The following is a 14990-nucleotide window of genomic DNA, read 5'->3' on the forward strand; positions in this document are numbered from 1 at the left end:
AACCACTTAAATAATAAAAAATATCAGGGTTTGGGCCCCAACTATTATTTTCGCCTCAAACCCTTTCTTTCGATCATCAAACCAAATCCCCTCTCTATTAAATCGATTAAAATAAGCATATTCTTCCAACCCCACTAACCTCCCACCCCATACCCCGCAAAACAATTTCTTGCTGTGTCATTTTCTTGCATCCCCCCCCCCCCCTCTCTCTATCCCATTATCAATGTTTTCATCATCATTGTTACTAACGTCCTGATAAACATAGAACCCGTTTCAGTTCTTGTGGAAAATATTCACAGAGCAACAAAAAAAAAAAGAGAAGAAAGATTCAATTTTTTGGGGGGGGGGTTCATTTTCTTGTTGAAATCATGGATCTTTGGTCTGTACATGTGAAAAACACCAATCTGCTACTAAGAAATTCAATTTGTGAGAAACCCTTTGTTTCAAATTGGAAGGTGTTTGAAATCAGAGTGCCTAAAAGACAGACGTTTTATTTATCTTCTGGTTCTGGGTATAACTCTTTTCTTGTTAAAGCTATGGGCAAGAAGAACTCTGACAATTCCCATTCTTCCTCTTCTTCAGGTGTTTAAAATTCATTTCTTTTCTTAATTGTTTGAGCTTTTCTTCAGTAAGTGAAAACATTGGTGCTTTTTTCAATTGTTAATTTTAGTGTCGTTGCTTGAAAATTAGGTGAATTTGTTATGAGTAATTAGATGTGCTTCTGAAAGGGTTGAGTTTTAGTTTTTAACTTTATAGATGAGTGAACCTAGTTGTCACTTTCTAATCTCCATTGCCTTCCCTGTCAGTGTATGAATTAAGCGGGCCACACTGTCAGTTTCTTTTGTAGTTCAAGACTCCATGGTCTTAGACTTGTTGAATAACTAATTTCTTCTTGGCATTGTTAGTATTTCAGCTGTTTTAACATAAGCAATTATTGATTGCCTTGATGATTGGTTTCTAAAGTTGAGGTGTCCAATAAAAAGCTGTGTTTTTACTTATCAGAAAGAAACAACAACAACAACATACCCAGTAAAATCCCACTAGTGGGATTACTTATCAGAAAGACAAAAAAAAAAAAAAAAAAAAATGCACCCAAGGTTGTGGCCTAGTAGTCAATGAAGTGGAAGGAGAACCATGAGGTCTTAGGTTCAATCCCAACTTCCCAAGGGAGGCAAAAAACAATAGTAGATGATTTCTTTGCATCTGCCTAAACCTTGGTGGGCAAAGTTACCAAGTACCTGTGCTAGTGGGAGGTGGGATGTTGAATAGTCGAGATGCGTGCAAGCTGATCCGGAGACCACCATCATAAATCTAATTAGAAAGATTAAAAATTAAAAAAAGTTTTTTTTTTTTTTTGAATGGCAACAATTTTCATATAACAGGGCAGTGGGCACTAAAGCTGTGCCAAAGCCATATCTACAGGAGAGAAGGTGGAAAGAAAGGAGGAAAAAAAAACATATATCTTGTACAACTTACAAGGATTCTAAAATCTCTAGGATAGATTCAGTATTGACTGTAAATTCCTCTTCACCAAAAATAAAATAACAAAAGGGCATTCATTTTGATCTTCTGAATTGGGCTACCTGTACCCCCAAAACATCTTAGATTTCTTTCTGTCCAGATAGTCCACCAAATGCATGGTGGTATCATCTTCCATCTGCTTTTCTGTCTGGGAAGACCACCTCCCCTGTTCCAGCATTTAAGTAATTCCAAGGAGCTTTTTGGCATTGCCCAAGAGAGAGCCCTCATACGCAAAAAAGTATTCCAGATTTGTGAGGTAACCTCACAATGCAAAAATAGATGGGCAGTTGGTCACAGCCTTCCTTCCACATAGATGGCATATAGAACACAAAGGAAAGCCTCTCTTCATCAGATTTTCTTCAGTTAAACAAGCCTCTTTTATCACTAACCACGTGAAACATTCCACTTTGTATGGGATTTTGACTTTCCATATATGTTTCCATGGCCACAGTTCTAGCTGAATGGGAGCTTTGTTGAGAGTCCCATAGGTAACTTTGACTGTGAAGATTCCCTAACTGTTGCCCTCCCTCCATAATCTGTCTTCCTTTTGTTCTGTGCCCTTGAACTGTCCTAGCACCTCATAGAAATTAATAATTCTCATAATATCCAAATCATTAAAAAATCTTCTAAAAGTTAGAATCCATCCTTGATGAGTCCAAACTTCTCCAATTTTACATCCATGTTGTTGACTTAGGATATTTCATCAAGTTTTATTAAAAATTTAAAAGAAATCGTTTCTTTTTTCATCAAGTTATATTAGAAAATTTTTAAAAAGTTGTTTCCATTTTCATCAAGTTTTATTAGATGCTAATAATTTGATGTGAAGATTGTGATGAACCTTTTGCTTTCAGCTCTTCCTTAGAAAAGTTGTGAAAAGGAACATGGAGGAAGTGTTTCTTAATTTTACTCTGGAGAAGGGAAAACGTCTATAGGGACATAACATAAGAAATTTTTGAGCCAGCTAGCTTGTACTGGGGCTGGAGAAAACTGAGACTGCTTTTATCATAGAAGAGAAGAGACAGATACCAGCAACTTTAACAAGATTCTTTCTCATCAAAAAGTTGAAAAAGTACAAAAAAACTGTTCTATTCTCTTTATATTTTGGACGTCGTGGTAAATTAAGAGGGATGTTGTAGATCTTAGTTTGAACAAAAAGTCTACTTTTTTCATCAGTAAGAAGGTAATGTCATCTATCAGAAACTGCACCAAGGAAATGCAGCATATACAGTTTAGGAAAACTCAGCACCCCTTTTAAATGAAGGGAGCTAAGGAAATCTAATAGGGTGTCTATGTCATATACATTCAGTATTTAACACCGAAGAGCATAACAATACAGGCATTTGTATCTGATTCTGTTCATACTTTCCTTTCAAAACAAAACGTCTCTTGTTTCTTTCCCACCAAATAACCCATAAAATGAAAGCTGGAACGCTACCCTAATTTTTGTTAATTTTTCTTCCTTGCTTGGTAACAGCTCCTTAACTGTCTTAGGCGTCACACAGCAGATACCAGAAATGTTTAAAAATATCTTCCGAATCTGTCTTATGTCTCTGGATTTGGATTCGGATTGTGGCGTAGATTTTCTATTGTTGCTATTAGATTTATAAAAGGCCTAGCTGTTGTTGCTATTAGATTTATAAAAGGCCTACATGAAGAGTCGGCTCACTTGACGTAAAGCCAACCTTAACTAGCTTTGGTTCGCGGCGTATTTTCTCTGTTGTTGCTATTAGATTCATAAAAGGCCTAGCTGAAGAGTTGGCTCACTTGACGTAATTGAAAAACTTCTAGATTGGAGCATGGAGGGCTAAACGATCTAACTTCTGTAGTCTGACGAATAACTGGATGTTTTGTTAGCCAATGAATAGGTAGATAAAGTAAAGTCTATGATGATTAGCTTTGAGAACAGATCCTAAGCAAGGAAATGTTAAGATGTTCCTTAGGGAGGTTGCTGCTATTGGGGAACCTTTGCAGTAAACCTCTAAGCCACAAAACCTTTTGCAATATCTGAAAAGTAAAGAGTCGTCACATAAGCTTGCTCTCCCTAGAGACGGGGGTAAAAGTTACAAGCTTGGTTAGCAGAGGCCCAGAGCAAGGCTGCTGGCTTGGGTTCTAGACTAGTACATATACAACGGTGTCTTATTGGTCTTAGGCGTTCATCGTGGAAAAGTGCCACCGTAGTTATAGCTATTTTCCTTAATGGGCTCTAATATGATAAGCCTGAGAGGTGAAAAGATTTGCTGGGACAATAGATAAATGACTCACTGTTTTCCAGATCTGTGTCGATTATCAATTTGTTTTTGTGATGTGACGTTGATTAGCTTATTGTACAAAAATTGATGGATGCACAAAATCTCTTTTAGGACCTGGAAATATTTCTTATCCTACAACTTAGTAGTGTCCTTTTTTTTATGATTAACTTTGGTTTGTCGTATTAATTCTGTCATAACGATTAATGACAAACTTGATCAGCGCAATAGACACAATAACAGCTTTACAGTTTGAACAAGTGTATACATGTCAAGGAAACACTTGTATTTCTTCCTTCTCTTACTCTACTGGTTTATTAGGTTGTAAAGTCCTTTCCTAATTGATACTTCTCATAACGTTTATGATTATTTAACATTTTGTAACATCTTGATTAAGCATAACTTGTGCCTCTCTCTAATGTGGACCCTGTTATACTGAAGGGAAGGGCCCAGAAGAAGATAGCCAAAAAAGGAGCAACCCCTCTTCTGGAAACGATAGCTCAAAAAATGCTGGTGCACCGAAATCTCATCAGAAGCCCTTGGACTGGAGGGAATTTCGAGCATCTCTCTACATTCAGGAGCAGGTATGATTTATGGACCACCTTTGCAAGTCTGAATCATCTTATAGACCAATAACACACCTCACTTTCCCTTAGCATGATAAAATTCCAATGTTGATAAACATTGCTTAATGAGTCATTCATATGATTCACCATGAACTCCTGTTTGGATTGAAGCCTTATGGATTTCTCTAGGATACTTCCAAGTTCTAAGGTTTTGTTGTGTCATTACAAATGAAATAACATTCTGCAAAGACTGCACACTTGATGACCACAGTTCCTGTCTGTGACATGTTCCATGAAAACATGTCGGAAGAGTTACAGATCCGCTCTACGATATATACTTCGTAGTTCCTATTTTCCTAGGACTTGCGCGGTATCATTTTGCTATGAGTGCGGATTGATTACATTCTTCTGAGTATATCACTAAAGCATTTATCTTTTCGTTTCTTTTATTAAAATCTCTCTCCCTCTCTCCCTCCCTCTCTTTCTGTTTAGTGGAGTTTGTCAAGTCATTATTCATATTTGCTAAAACTTGCATTAAACGAATAGGGTTTCTTCTAAAACTCTTACAGCAGGTGGCAACTGCAGTCTCTGACACTCACAAGCAAGAGGGCACAAGTTTTGGTCCCAAAGCTCTTCCCTTGAAGTGGGCACATCCTATTTCAGCACCTGAGAATGGCTGTGTTCTTGTTGCCACTGAAAAGCTCGATGGAGTTCGTACTTTTGAAAGAACGGTCGTTCTCCTCCTCAGATCTGGAACCAGGCACCCACAAGAGGGTCCATTCGGTGTAGTCATAAATCGCCCATTAGGCAAAAAGATCAAGCACATGAAACCCACTAATCTCGACCTGGCCACGACCTTTGCTGATTGTTCCTTGCACTTTGGTGGGCCCCTTGAGGCAAGTATGTTTCTACTAAGAGCAGGTGCTAGTTCAGAGCTACCTAGGTTCGAAGAGGTGATTCCTGGCGTGTGTTTTGGTGCTCGAAACAGTTTGGAAGAAGCATCTGTACTGGTAAACAAAGGGGTGCTTAAGCCACAAGATTTCAGATTCTTCGTTGGCTATGCGGGGTGGCAGCTTGACCAGTTGAGGGAAGAGATTGAGTCCGGTTATTGGTACGTTGCCTCATGTAGTTCAAATCTAATTTTTGCAGGTTCACAAACTTCATCATCAGAGAGTTTGTGGGGAGAGATATTGCAGTTGATGGGTGGTCAGTATTCTGAGGTAAGTCGGAAGCCTAAGCAAGACATATAGCTTCTCGGTGACTGTCAAACTGAGGATTCACTCAAATGTACATAATGGTGGCAAAGGTCCTAATCCAGTAGAGCTCTCTTCTACCATTTCTGCATCTTTCCTAGACCTTGCTAATAAGTAATGATGATCTATGCATGTAAAGGCAACTCTTTGGAGGATCCTAGTATGATTAATTTAACTTGGCATTGCTTCTATATTTTTGTCCTTCCATTTCTTGCAGACTTCCATTGTTGGTAGCATTTCAGTTCTAATGTCTAACTCATAATTATGTTGGCTTTGAGAGAAATGATAAAAGAATTTTCAGAAGGTAATCAAGAATAATATCTTTTTTTTAAAAAAGCTCTTTTTCAAAGTTCAAAACTCGCTACGAGGCATCCAATATGTAGAGGGAATGCACCTGTCTGACCTTCTTTATTTCATTTTTTTTTCCAAAAATTGTTAAGATCAATTTAAAATGGACGGAGATTATGTAATTTTGGCTCTTATACATGTAATCCGAAAAGGTGATCATAGTCAGCCCAAGTAGTTTTTAAGACTGATGTCCAAGCTCAATAGTGTGTATCAAATCTAATTTCATCTCGAATTGTATGATAGGATAAGATACTAGAAACCCTATCACAAAGGTAAAAAGCGAAATATATATTAAATGGCATTTAATATTTTTTCGATGTCATTTTAGTTTCAAATTTTCTTTTCCAATATAACTTAAACAATACACAGATGCAAGTTAACAGTTTAAATACTTTGTGAGACAGTGTCACATTTGAGATTGAGGGAATAATATGCGGAGCCAGTAATTTTAACAAGTGAATTCAAAAAATATTTAATAAGGGGATTTAAAATGTTTAAACTTGTGACTTAAAATATTTTTTGAACTACCTTTATATATATAAAGCAAAAAAATTACTTTTGCCTTATTTGCATACTGCAATTTTTCAGCAAAAGAGAATTCAATTGAACTCCAGCCTTAGTTGTAGCTCTACCACAGTTAGCATCTCTCTGGATGAGTATTATCTAACTGTTCAAAATGTATCGAAAATTTGCTGATCTACAAAATTATGATATGTGTATTGCGTAGCAAAGAAAGTTTAAAATAAGCAATAAGATAATTGAAAATCTTATGTTAAACGTAATCTCTATCCATATCTGACATCGAATTGTTTGAACACTACCAAAAGTATATAATGACATCATTTTTTTCTACTACTAGCCAATCTTTTAAAGTTTTTTTATTTCAAAATCTTTTAAAGGTCGTTGGAGTGGGAAACAAATAGTCTGACGTTATTGTGTTTGTCTCCTTTTCACCGCATTTTGGAATTTATCTCTTTTTCGAGAACTTTTGGATTCGTATAAATATTGTAATATATAAATGAAGAGATCAAATGGAAAAAGGTTTTAGAAAGTTTGAATATTTCCTAATCTAGTTTTGTAAGACCGATTGTAAATAGATCGATCAAAGGGAACTATTGAGTAACAGTGGTTTTGTTCGAGTCTAGGCGTCTAGCTCAATAGTCCGTTGGAATACAAGTAGTTATACTTGGTTGAATAAAATTTTGCCTATTTGACCGAAAATAGTATTAAAGTACTGATTGGCATGAGATGTTCAGATTAAATTTAAATTGTATGCTCTAGTTACTAGTGGCGGATCCCCCCTTCAAGATGAGGGTGGCATGGTAACCGCTAGGTTGGTAATTTTTTTATATGCTGAAATTTTCTTAAACAACATTGAATAGTTAATCCTTTTATTGCGGGTAAGGCTTGTTTCAAGATCTGTTATTCCCTTAATTAAAAGTCTCGAGTTTGAGCCTTGGGTATGGAAAAATTCTTGGTAGGGAGCGCTTTCCCCGAATGGGACCCTACGCGGTGCGAATTCGGATATAATCGGACTCCAATGCGACCGGACACCGGGTGAGAAACCCAAAAAAATGCTTGTTTCAAGATAAATATTTGCTCGTACCGAATTTTTACACCAATCCAATAAATATACGGCACATTTATTTAAGGATAGTTAACTCTAAACTATATTTAATTAATATACTAGACGGGTCGTGCCCGTGCTATGCATGGGCTATGCCCGATATCTCAGTTCAATATTGATATTTTGTTTCTACATTAAACTTTCAACTCACTATTAACAGCTCAAGAGGAGCAATGAAAATATGATTGCCATCCGAAAAATTGGTACTTGATACCTCGGATATGCAACTCAGGGTGGCTTGTTTGAAAATTATGAAGTCCAGTCTAGCGAAATAATGGCACTGCATCAACAAAAATATTTAAATTAATGCGATATTGACATTTACTTGTCGTACATTATATGTCTGCTACAAATGATATGTTAATTATCCTCTTTCTTCAAAAAAGAGAGCTTGAAATAATTCAATAATTTTATTCTGCAACTCTTCAATCTCTGTACACTGGAATGCTAGCAATAAGTAGATCTTTAAGAGCGATCGGACGATGTAACTTCTGAGTGTAGACACTTTAAGGTTCTAAGATCGCTAGTAAAGATTAGTCTTCTACAATTGTGCTAATCGGTCAACAAATGTTGAAGCAACAACTATCAAGGCATTTGACATGCTTTGGTTACCCTTACTCCACTTGGTTTCCAACTGCATCTTCAGAATATTCTAAATCTAATGTAATCAACCTGCAAACGATTAAGTTATGCTTTTTTTTTTGATTTGCACCGGGTGTCCGAGTCTCTAAGAGACCCGACTAATCCCGGAATATTTTATCTGAAGAGGTAAACCAATTTAAAATAACATCATCTATGCATGAAATTCATATTACCCAAACTCTCCAAAGAAAACAAATAGAAGTTGTAAAATAAAATCAAAAGTGTGCGGATGCAGAAAATAATTGAGAAAAAAAAACTAATAGAGAACGTTTTACATAATAGCTTAGAGAACCTAGATTCTTTCTAAAAGAATCTACTTAATATAACTACAGAAACTCTTGCACGAAAATCGACTTTGTAGTGGCATGAAACCTCTGCATATATGTAATATGTTGGTTGTTACCAAAACTGGAAACAAACTAAGCCAATCCATTAAATAGTTACGTCTACAACAAAATAGTTAAGTTCATTCACGAAAAGTACTTCAAGTCATAAAATATGTTAGACTTCTTCCATAGCATCACTAAATCAGATTTAGCAAAGAAATAAATAATAGTAGGACAACCAAAATTGAAGTCATGAATCATTTTTTTCCTATTCTCCCTATGTAGAGGGCAAACTTGAAAAGGATTGAACTGTAAAACATCATGCAACACACGATAATGCAATTTCCCAAGCAGTTAAAGCGCATTTACTTTCATCAAAGAGTTGGAAGTGCCCCAACACATTGAAATTTTCAGTATTCTTCTATTTCTAGTTTTTGCAATAAAGTTTTAGAGTCCATCTTAATCTAAAGATTTATAGAATTAATCAATCTGATTTGCTTCAGTCTATCTAGTGCACAAACAATTTAGTTAAAAAAAATCCTATACCGGATAATATTTTTTAAGTGATTAATGCATCCATCTTCAAAGGCATATTACTGCTAGAATCAACTTACTTGCCATCAACAGAAGATTTTAGGAGTGTGCACGGCAAGAGGTCCTTTTTTGTTGAGACCAAAAGTATTTGGAAACAGAGAGGAATCAAGCATGGGTAGAGGAAAAAAATTTATCTTACAACACTATGTTTAACCAGGAAAACACTAGAAGGATATTGACAACTCTGAATCACTTATAAATACTAACATGGTACAACATTTGTCCCAACAGACTTGAAGTGACAGACTATAAAACTTTATCCTATGTAAGGAACAAGTCTCAAATTCTTTTTGCATAAGAGAAATAGCTATGAATTATAGGAAATAGTTGTCAAGGGGATGAAAAAAGGATGACAAATTGATGGATCTCACAAGGCATTGCTTTTGTTGCTAAGTGTTTCCATTTTATTTTAAAGAAGTTGCAATATCCTTATTTGCACTCTTTTGAAACTTGAATATGGAGTTCATTTATTGTTGAATCATGTATCCAAAGTTTAAGAATGCCTCATAAGAATCAGAAAAATATGTACAACACTTTATCTATGACACATATTTATTGTCACATTAATATGTCATCAATTGTGAGTTCGAGTCTCCCCAAGAGCAAGGTGGGATGTTCTTGGAGGGAAGGATGTCGGGGGTCTATTTGGAAACAGTCTCTCTACCCTAGGGTAGGGGTAAGGTCTGCGTACACACTACCCTCCCCAGACCCCACTAAATGAGATTATACTGGGTTGTTGTCGTTGTCGTTGTCGTAATATGTCATCAGTCTTTGAAAGTTATCTTCTTTTCTTGCTACTAACATCTGAAATTTTGAGGCTCAGTTACCTGATGATAGATCTGGGGAAGCAATAGCAACTTCTTATCATGATAATCCTGAGCGTCACAGCTTGCTGACATATTTCAAGTGCAAAGCGAGCATCATTCTTTACCTGGATTGATGCGTAAAGTGCATGGTTCAATAATAATAGCCTAATCACATTAATACCATGCCATAAGCTCAAATGTACCTGAGATTATTAGAATTAACTAATAAATTCTCATGAAGAAAATTCAATTGTCATTGTTTATGTATTTTTTTATCCAACTATTATACATCTAGTAACCACACTTCCATTAATTTTCCAAGAGTATCCAGGATATCATATGAAAAAGGAGTACATTCATGTAAATACTTCAGTGTTCTAATAGATACGATGTATAAAGGGATAGAGTAATGAATAAAAGACATGAAATCTTTTTATTGACAAAAAAATAGACAAAGGGCTATGGTAATTGCACCTTGATCAAAATGTAGGGCACAGTCAAAGATTTTATATTTTCTTTCTTTTGATAAAGTAAACATAGATTTTACGATACAAAGTTATGTTAAACTTCACGTGAAGAATGTTATATAATCAAATCTTTAATATATTTTTAAGCCTTAAGGTTTTGAACTATGGAAAAAAATGTTTTGTATTTTGTAGTGAAACTAAGATTTTTTTTCTTCAAAAGAAGAGTCTTTATTGTGAAAAACAATAAAAGTACTATTATACAAACTATTTTTTGTTCAAAGTAACTATCTTTGTTGTGAAAAGTACTACATGAACTTCTCCTCATCAAGGAATAATATTGTAAAAAAAATTTAATTACTTTTTAGACAGTTTCAATCGAGGGAGAAAACATAAAGAATCGGTTGCCTTCAAATTACCAACCTGTTACATGCAAGGGAACAGAACATCATCAAGTCTGTCCCTGCCAACCCACAATGATAAAACGATAAGTAGAACTGTCTTAGTAGAACTATACCTGATATTTTAGGCTTCTCAAATTTCTGAAATAATAAATCGGTGGATTAAGCACATCTGATCAACTGCTTGTCTGTTGAGAAGTAGCATGAACTTTGCATAAGTATTCAATTATGACCATCAAATACAATCAGGTTCCACAAGTATTAATGAGTCATCTCATTAATATATCTTCACTATTATCATCAACACTTAACTACCAAAAATACATATTTTAGCAATGAACTAAGAGTTATTGCCTAGAAATAGGGAAATTACCTTCCAACAGAAGATGGAGGCCATTCATTATATAGATCAAAAGGTAGACTTCGCATTTTAGGAGAAGCTATTGATAATTGACACGATACCACAACATGAACATGAATTCATACATCACATAATATAAAGATTAATAATAATATTCTAACACTAATTATCCAAAAGGTAGATAAAACACATGAAATCGCATAACTCTGCGGTACAAATAAACTCTAAATTCAATTTACCACCAAGATGGTATGGTTAAGCCCAGTGTTGTCAAAGGGGCATGCTTAAGCCCTGAAGCTCAAAAAAGCTCACGGAGGGTGCTTTCCCTCGCTTAAGTTGTGCTTTAGTATATGCAAAGCACTAAGGCGTGAACACTCATTGCCCATGAATTCTATTTTGAATGGAACGGTACTAAACAACAAATATAATTGGCAAATAAGTGTATTAGTTATTAAGGAAAACACTTACTTTTTCCCTAAATTACATATATATTTTTATTTTTTTCCTTTATTCCACCTTTTTTTACTAAAATCCACACTTCAATTGTGTTTTGTGCTTAAAGCCCCAATTCGCATGGAACGCTTTTTAGAGATTTTCGCCTTTGACAAAACTCGTTAAGCCAATCACTTAATTCTGTAGTACAGAAAGTTGAACCATAATATTGTTGTAACTATTTACTACTCTATATATTGAGCATGATTTCTTAAATCTCCTTATACTTTTATACTATAACATCAACTAAACTTTAATTCCAAGCAAGAAACTGATAGATATATAAAACAAATGTATGGTAAAAAATATACCCACATCTAATAAACATGATTATACTAATGAACGTGGAGTACAACTTGAGAGTACAAATAGGTATAAACGAATTTCTTGCTCAATAAGACTAACCAACAACATATGAGTTGGTTTGTGCTCTTATAATAATCATGTTTTTCCTAAATGTCACCAAAGATCACATAGACACATAGAAAAGAACATAACAGAAGTTTACAATGCGTCATTATATATGGTTTAGAAAGTTAGCAAATTTTCTTTTTCCTTCTTCACTTTCTTCTTTGGAGTGTGGATCTGATGATTCAAGACATATTTCACATAACTTTGAAGAAAGGAATAGTTTGTTCATAGTTACAAAATACTCCACACAACATGAAGCTGTACCAAAACAAAAATGAAAAGAAGAAACAAATACCAGGAAAAAAGAAAGTAAGAATAATATTAAGTGGCATTCTTCTCAAACCTCCAATGCAAATTCCTTCATCATTTTGTGTGTGACATGCCCAAGTGCCCAACCCCTGAAACAAATGACTTTGATATCATATTCACTATATGCAGCTACAATAACTTCAAAAAAAATTGTAACGCTTTGTGCATCAGTTAAACAGCCATGACCAGCATCATTGCCACATTCAGAAGAATGAACTCCTATGTGTATCAATCATGAATTGAGCTCAATAATAGACCTTTTCCAGAATAGCATAGTGCATCATGAGATATGCACATTTTGATGTTTACCATGGTTTATTGATGATGCATGATGATTCCTATCAATTGATAGTAGTTTTTCTGTTCATCGAGTCAGCTCCTCTCAAATCCACCAATGATTTTTTTCTCGATCAGGTCATTGGTTAAAGCTTGTCATGGTTTCAAAACAGAAGACCACCCCATGTCTGTTGCAATGCATGAAATACATTGAAATAATGAAGAGTTTAAGAACCAAATAGTGCCTCGCAAAAGATTTCCTTATCAAACACCTTATGTGCCTCACTCTACAACTGTATGGTAATGATGATAGGCATTTATAGGAATCACATATTACACAAAACTCACAAGAGAGAGAACAAAAACTGGAGAGCAGAAGCATCTCACTACTTTAGATCCACTTTTTTAAGAACCAAGAAATCAAATATAAAGAAAATCAGAAAAATAAACTTTTTGAATTCACCTTAATTAGGCAACTTCAAATAATAAAATTTTCACACAAAAACACCGTTACACAACCAAAATTAGAAACAAAAAACACGCACCTAAGTATTTATTTCCAAGCATGCATATAAAAATTAGATAGAACTTCTGACATGTATGTAGATCTAGCAAGAAATTATTCAAAAGAATGTAAAAACAAACACAACAGAGGTTAGAAGATTAGTATCAAGCAAGTGATAAAATTAGAAAGAGACAGAATCCATGAAATTAAAAAAAAAAGGTGAAAACTCAAATCTCTTGAAGTAGCTAAGCAAGAGGAAAATTGCAGAGATCGAAAAATCTAAGATATGAAGAAAATCAAATCGGATATATCAAAATCACATCACCAAGAAATGGGTGCAACAAAGAAAGAAGGAGAATGAAGTAGAATCTACTAAAACTCACAAGGACAGCAGAGTTAACGCCATAAGCAACCACAAAAATTTCACAATTAAAAAGATTGAAGAACAGAAAAAGAGCAGAAGAAAGCTGAGATACTCACAAACAGAGATGGTCTTCTGAGTGAGAGATAAATACTATAGTTGAATGTAACTTCAGTACACGTGGTTTGGTCAAATTAATAGTAGCACACGTGTCCCTTGAGAAGGTATAAAGAATTACCTATTTACTCTTAAATGTTTTTGAAATCCCAGTGTCCGTCCCAATGTTCGTACACCATAAGTGCGGCTTCTGTAATATTCTCACATTAATTAATCATTTAATCATGGTAAAAAAGGGCAGCATGGTATGCAAAGCATTATTGCTCACGCAGGTTTCGGGGAAGTGCCGCACCTAAGAGGTGTGATGCAGACATGATAAATTAATATAATTTGGTATAAATATCCGGTGTAGGTAAATAAATTATTGTTCTTAATCTCAAATATAGTTTCCTTCTTTTAAAACTTAAAAACTTGGGTTTTGATGAGAGTTTTAGATTGAGATCAAATTCAATTTTCATAATTTCTTTTGTTTATCATATCATAATTTTTTGTGCTTTTCTATGGTTATGTTAAGTTTAAATCTTTTTACTTTTTAATGAAAATCTCATACGTATTGTACAAAAATTCATGAATTTATGGTTTTGAGTTTTGAAGATTTGTAAATTATCGAATTTTACATTTACTTATGAGATGTAATTTAACTATTGAAGATATTTATTCATTGGTGTAGTTCTTTTATCGAAGACGTTATTTCACTCGTGCAAATTTTTCTCTAATAGAGTGTATGTGATTCTCTAAATAAAAAATATTACTATTAATTTTACATGTGATTAATTTTAATATATAAGAAAGGATATAATTCCACTAGTACAAATGTTGTTTTACTTGTCTTGTTAATAATAGAGATGTGATATATTGTTCAAATTCTATTTGTTTCTTGATATATAAAAGACTGTAATTTTCATATTTGTAAATCAGAAAATTATTAAATTGACATGAATAAACTTGGAAGAGATCAAACTGAACCAATATACATTTCTAACAAAAATCATAGTCAAGGTGTATATTAAAGTAAACATGGAATCCGCCACCTTCAATTCCTTGATTCACCTTGCTAGCTATGTATGCACATTATACTTTTAAAATAAATATCGTGAATGTTATTTTGTGACTTGAATTATTTCTTTGTATTTTTAAGAAACCCATAATCCATATAGGTTTAGGAAAATCCATTGTCGTAACAAATTTGGGAAAGGAAAACCTATAGTCCTTATCAAATTGGGAAATCTTTCTCTTATAGGTTTGAGACCTTTTAGGATCTATATATAGGGGTTGTAGTTGGGGATTCTATAGATTGTACCGTGCTTTTCTTCTCATTCATAGTGAAAAATTCTCTCTGCTTTTGCCCCGAGAATTAGGATTAG

At 34.4% G+C, this 14990-nt stretch overlaps 1 protein-coding gene and 1 long non-coding RNA gene across 9 annotated transcripts; one reads left to right on the plus strand and one right to left on the minus strand.

The window, feature by feature from the left end:
- Positions 1 to 209: 209 nt before the first annotated feature.
- LOC104225393 (uncharacterized) lies at positions 210 to 5777 on the plus strand. Of its 2 annotated transcripts, none has more exons than XM_009777170.2 (3): positions 210 to 582; positions 4209 to 4351; positions 4906 to 5777. In XM_009777170.2, the coding sequence occupies exons 1-3, from the start codon at positions 369 to 371 to the stop codon at positions 5581 to 5583; spliced, it is 1035 nt and encodes a 344-aa protein (XP_009775472.1). In that variant the 5' UTR covers positions 210 to 368; the 3' UTR covers positions 5584 to 5777. The 2 variants fall into 2 exon arrangements, with proteins under 2 accessions (XP_009775472.1, XP_009775471.1); XM_009777169.2 differs by having other exon boundaries at positions 246 to 582; positions 4903 to 5777.
- Positions 5778 to 7516: 1739 nt separating this feature from the next.
- On the minus strand, positions 7517 to 13645 carry LOC104225394 (uncharacterized). Of its 7 annotated transcripts, none has more exons than XR_710584.2 (5): positions 12677 to 13643; positions 12402 to 12456; positions 10911 to 10982; positions 9951 to 10054; positions 7517 to 7841 (listed from the first exon to the last, which is right to left on the minus strand). It is a non-coding gene; the product is annotated as an uncharacterized lncRNA (long non-coding RNA). The 7 variants fall into 7 exon arrangements; XR_710588.2 differs by lacking the exon at positions 7517 to 7841 and adding an exon at positions 7847 to 8219 and having other exon boundaries at positions 12677 to 13644; XR_710586.2 differs by lacking the exon at positions 7517 to 7841 and adding an exon at positions 7847 to 8233 and having other exon boundaries at positions 12677 to 13644.
- Positions 13646 to 14990: the final 1345 nt, after the last annotated feature.

This window comes from Nicotiana sylvestris, chromosome 3, assembly GCF_000393655.2.
Source record: "Nicotiana sylvestris chromosome 3, ASM39365v2, whole genome shotgun sequence".
NCBI classification, from domain to species: Eukaryota; Viridiplantae; Streptophyta; class Magnoliopsida; order Solanales; family Solanaceae; genus Nicotiana; species Nicotiana sylvestris.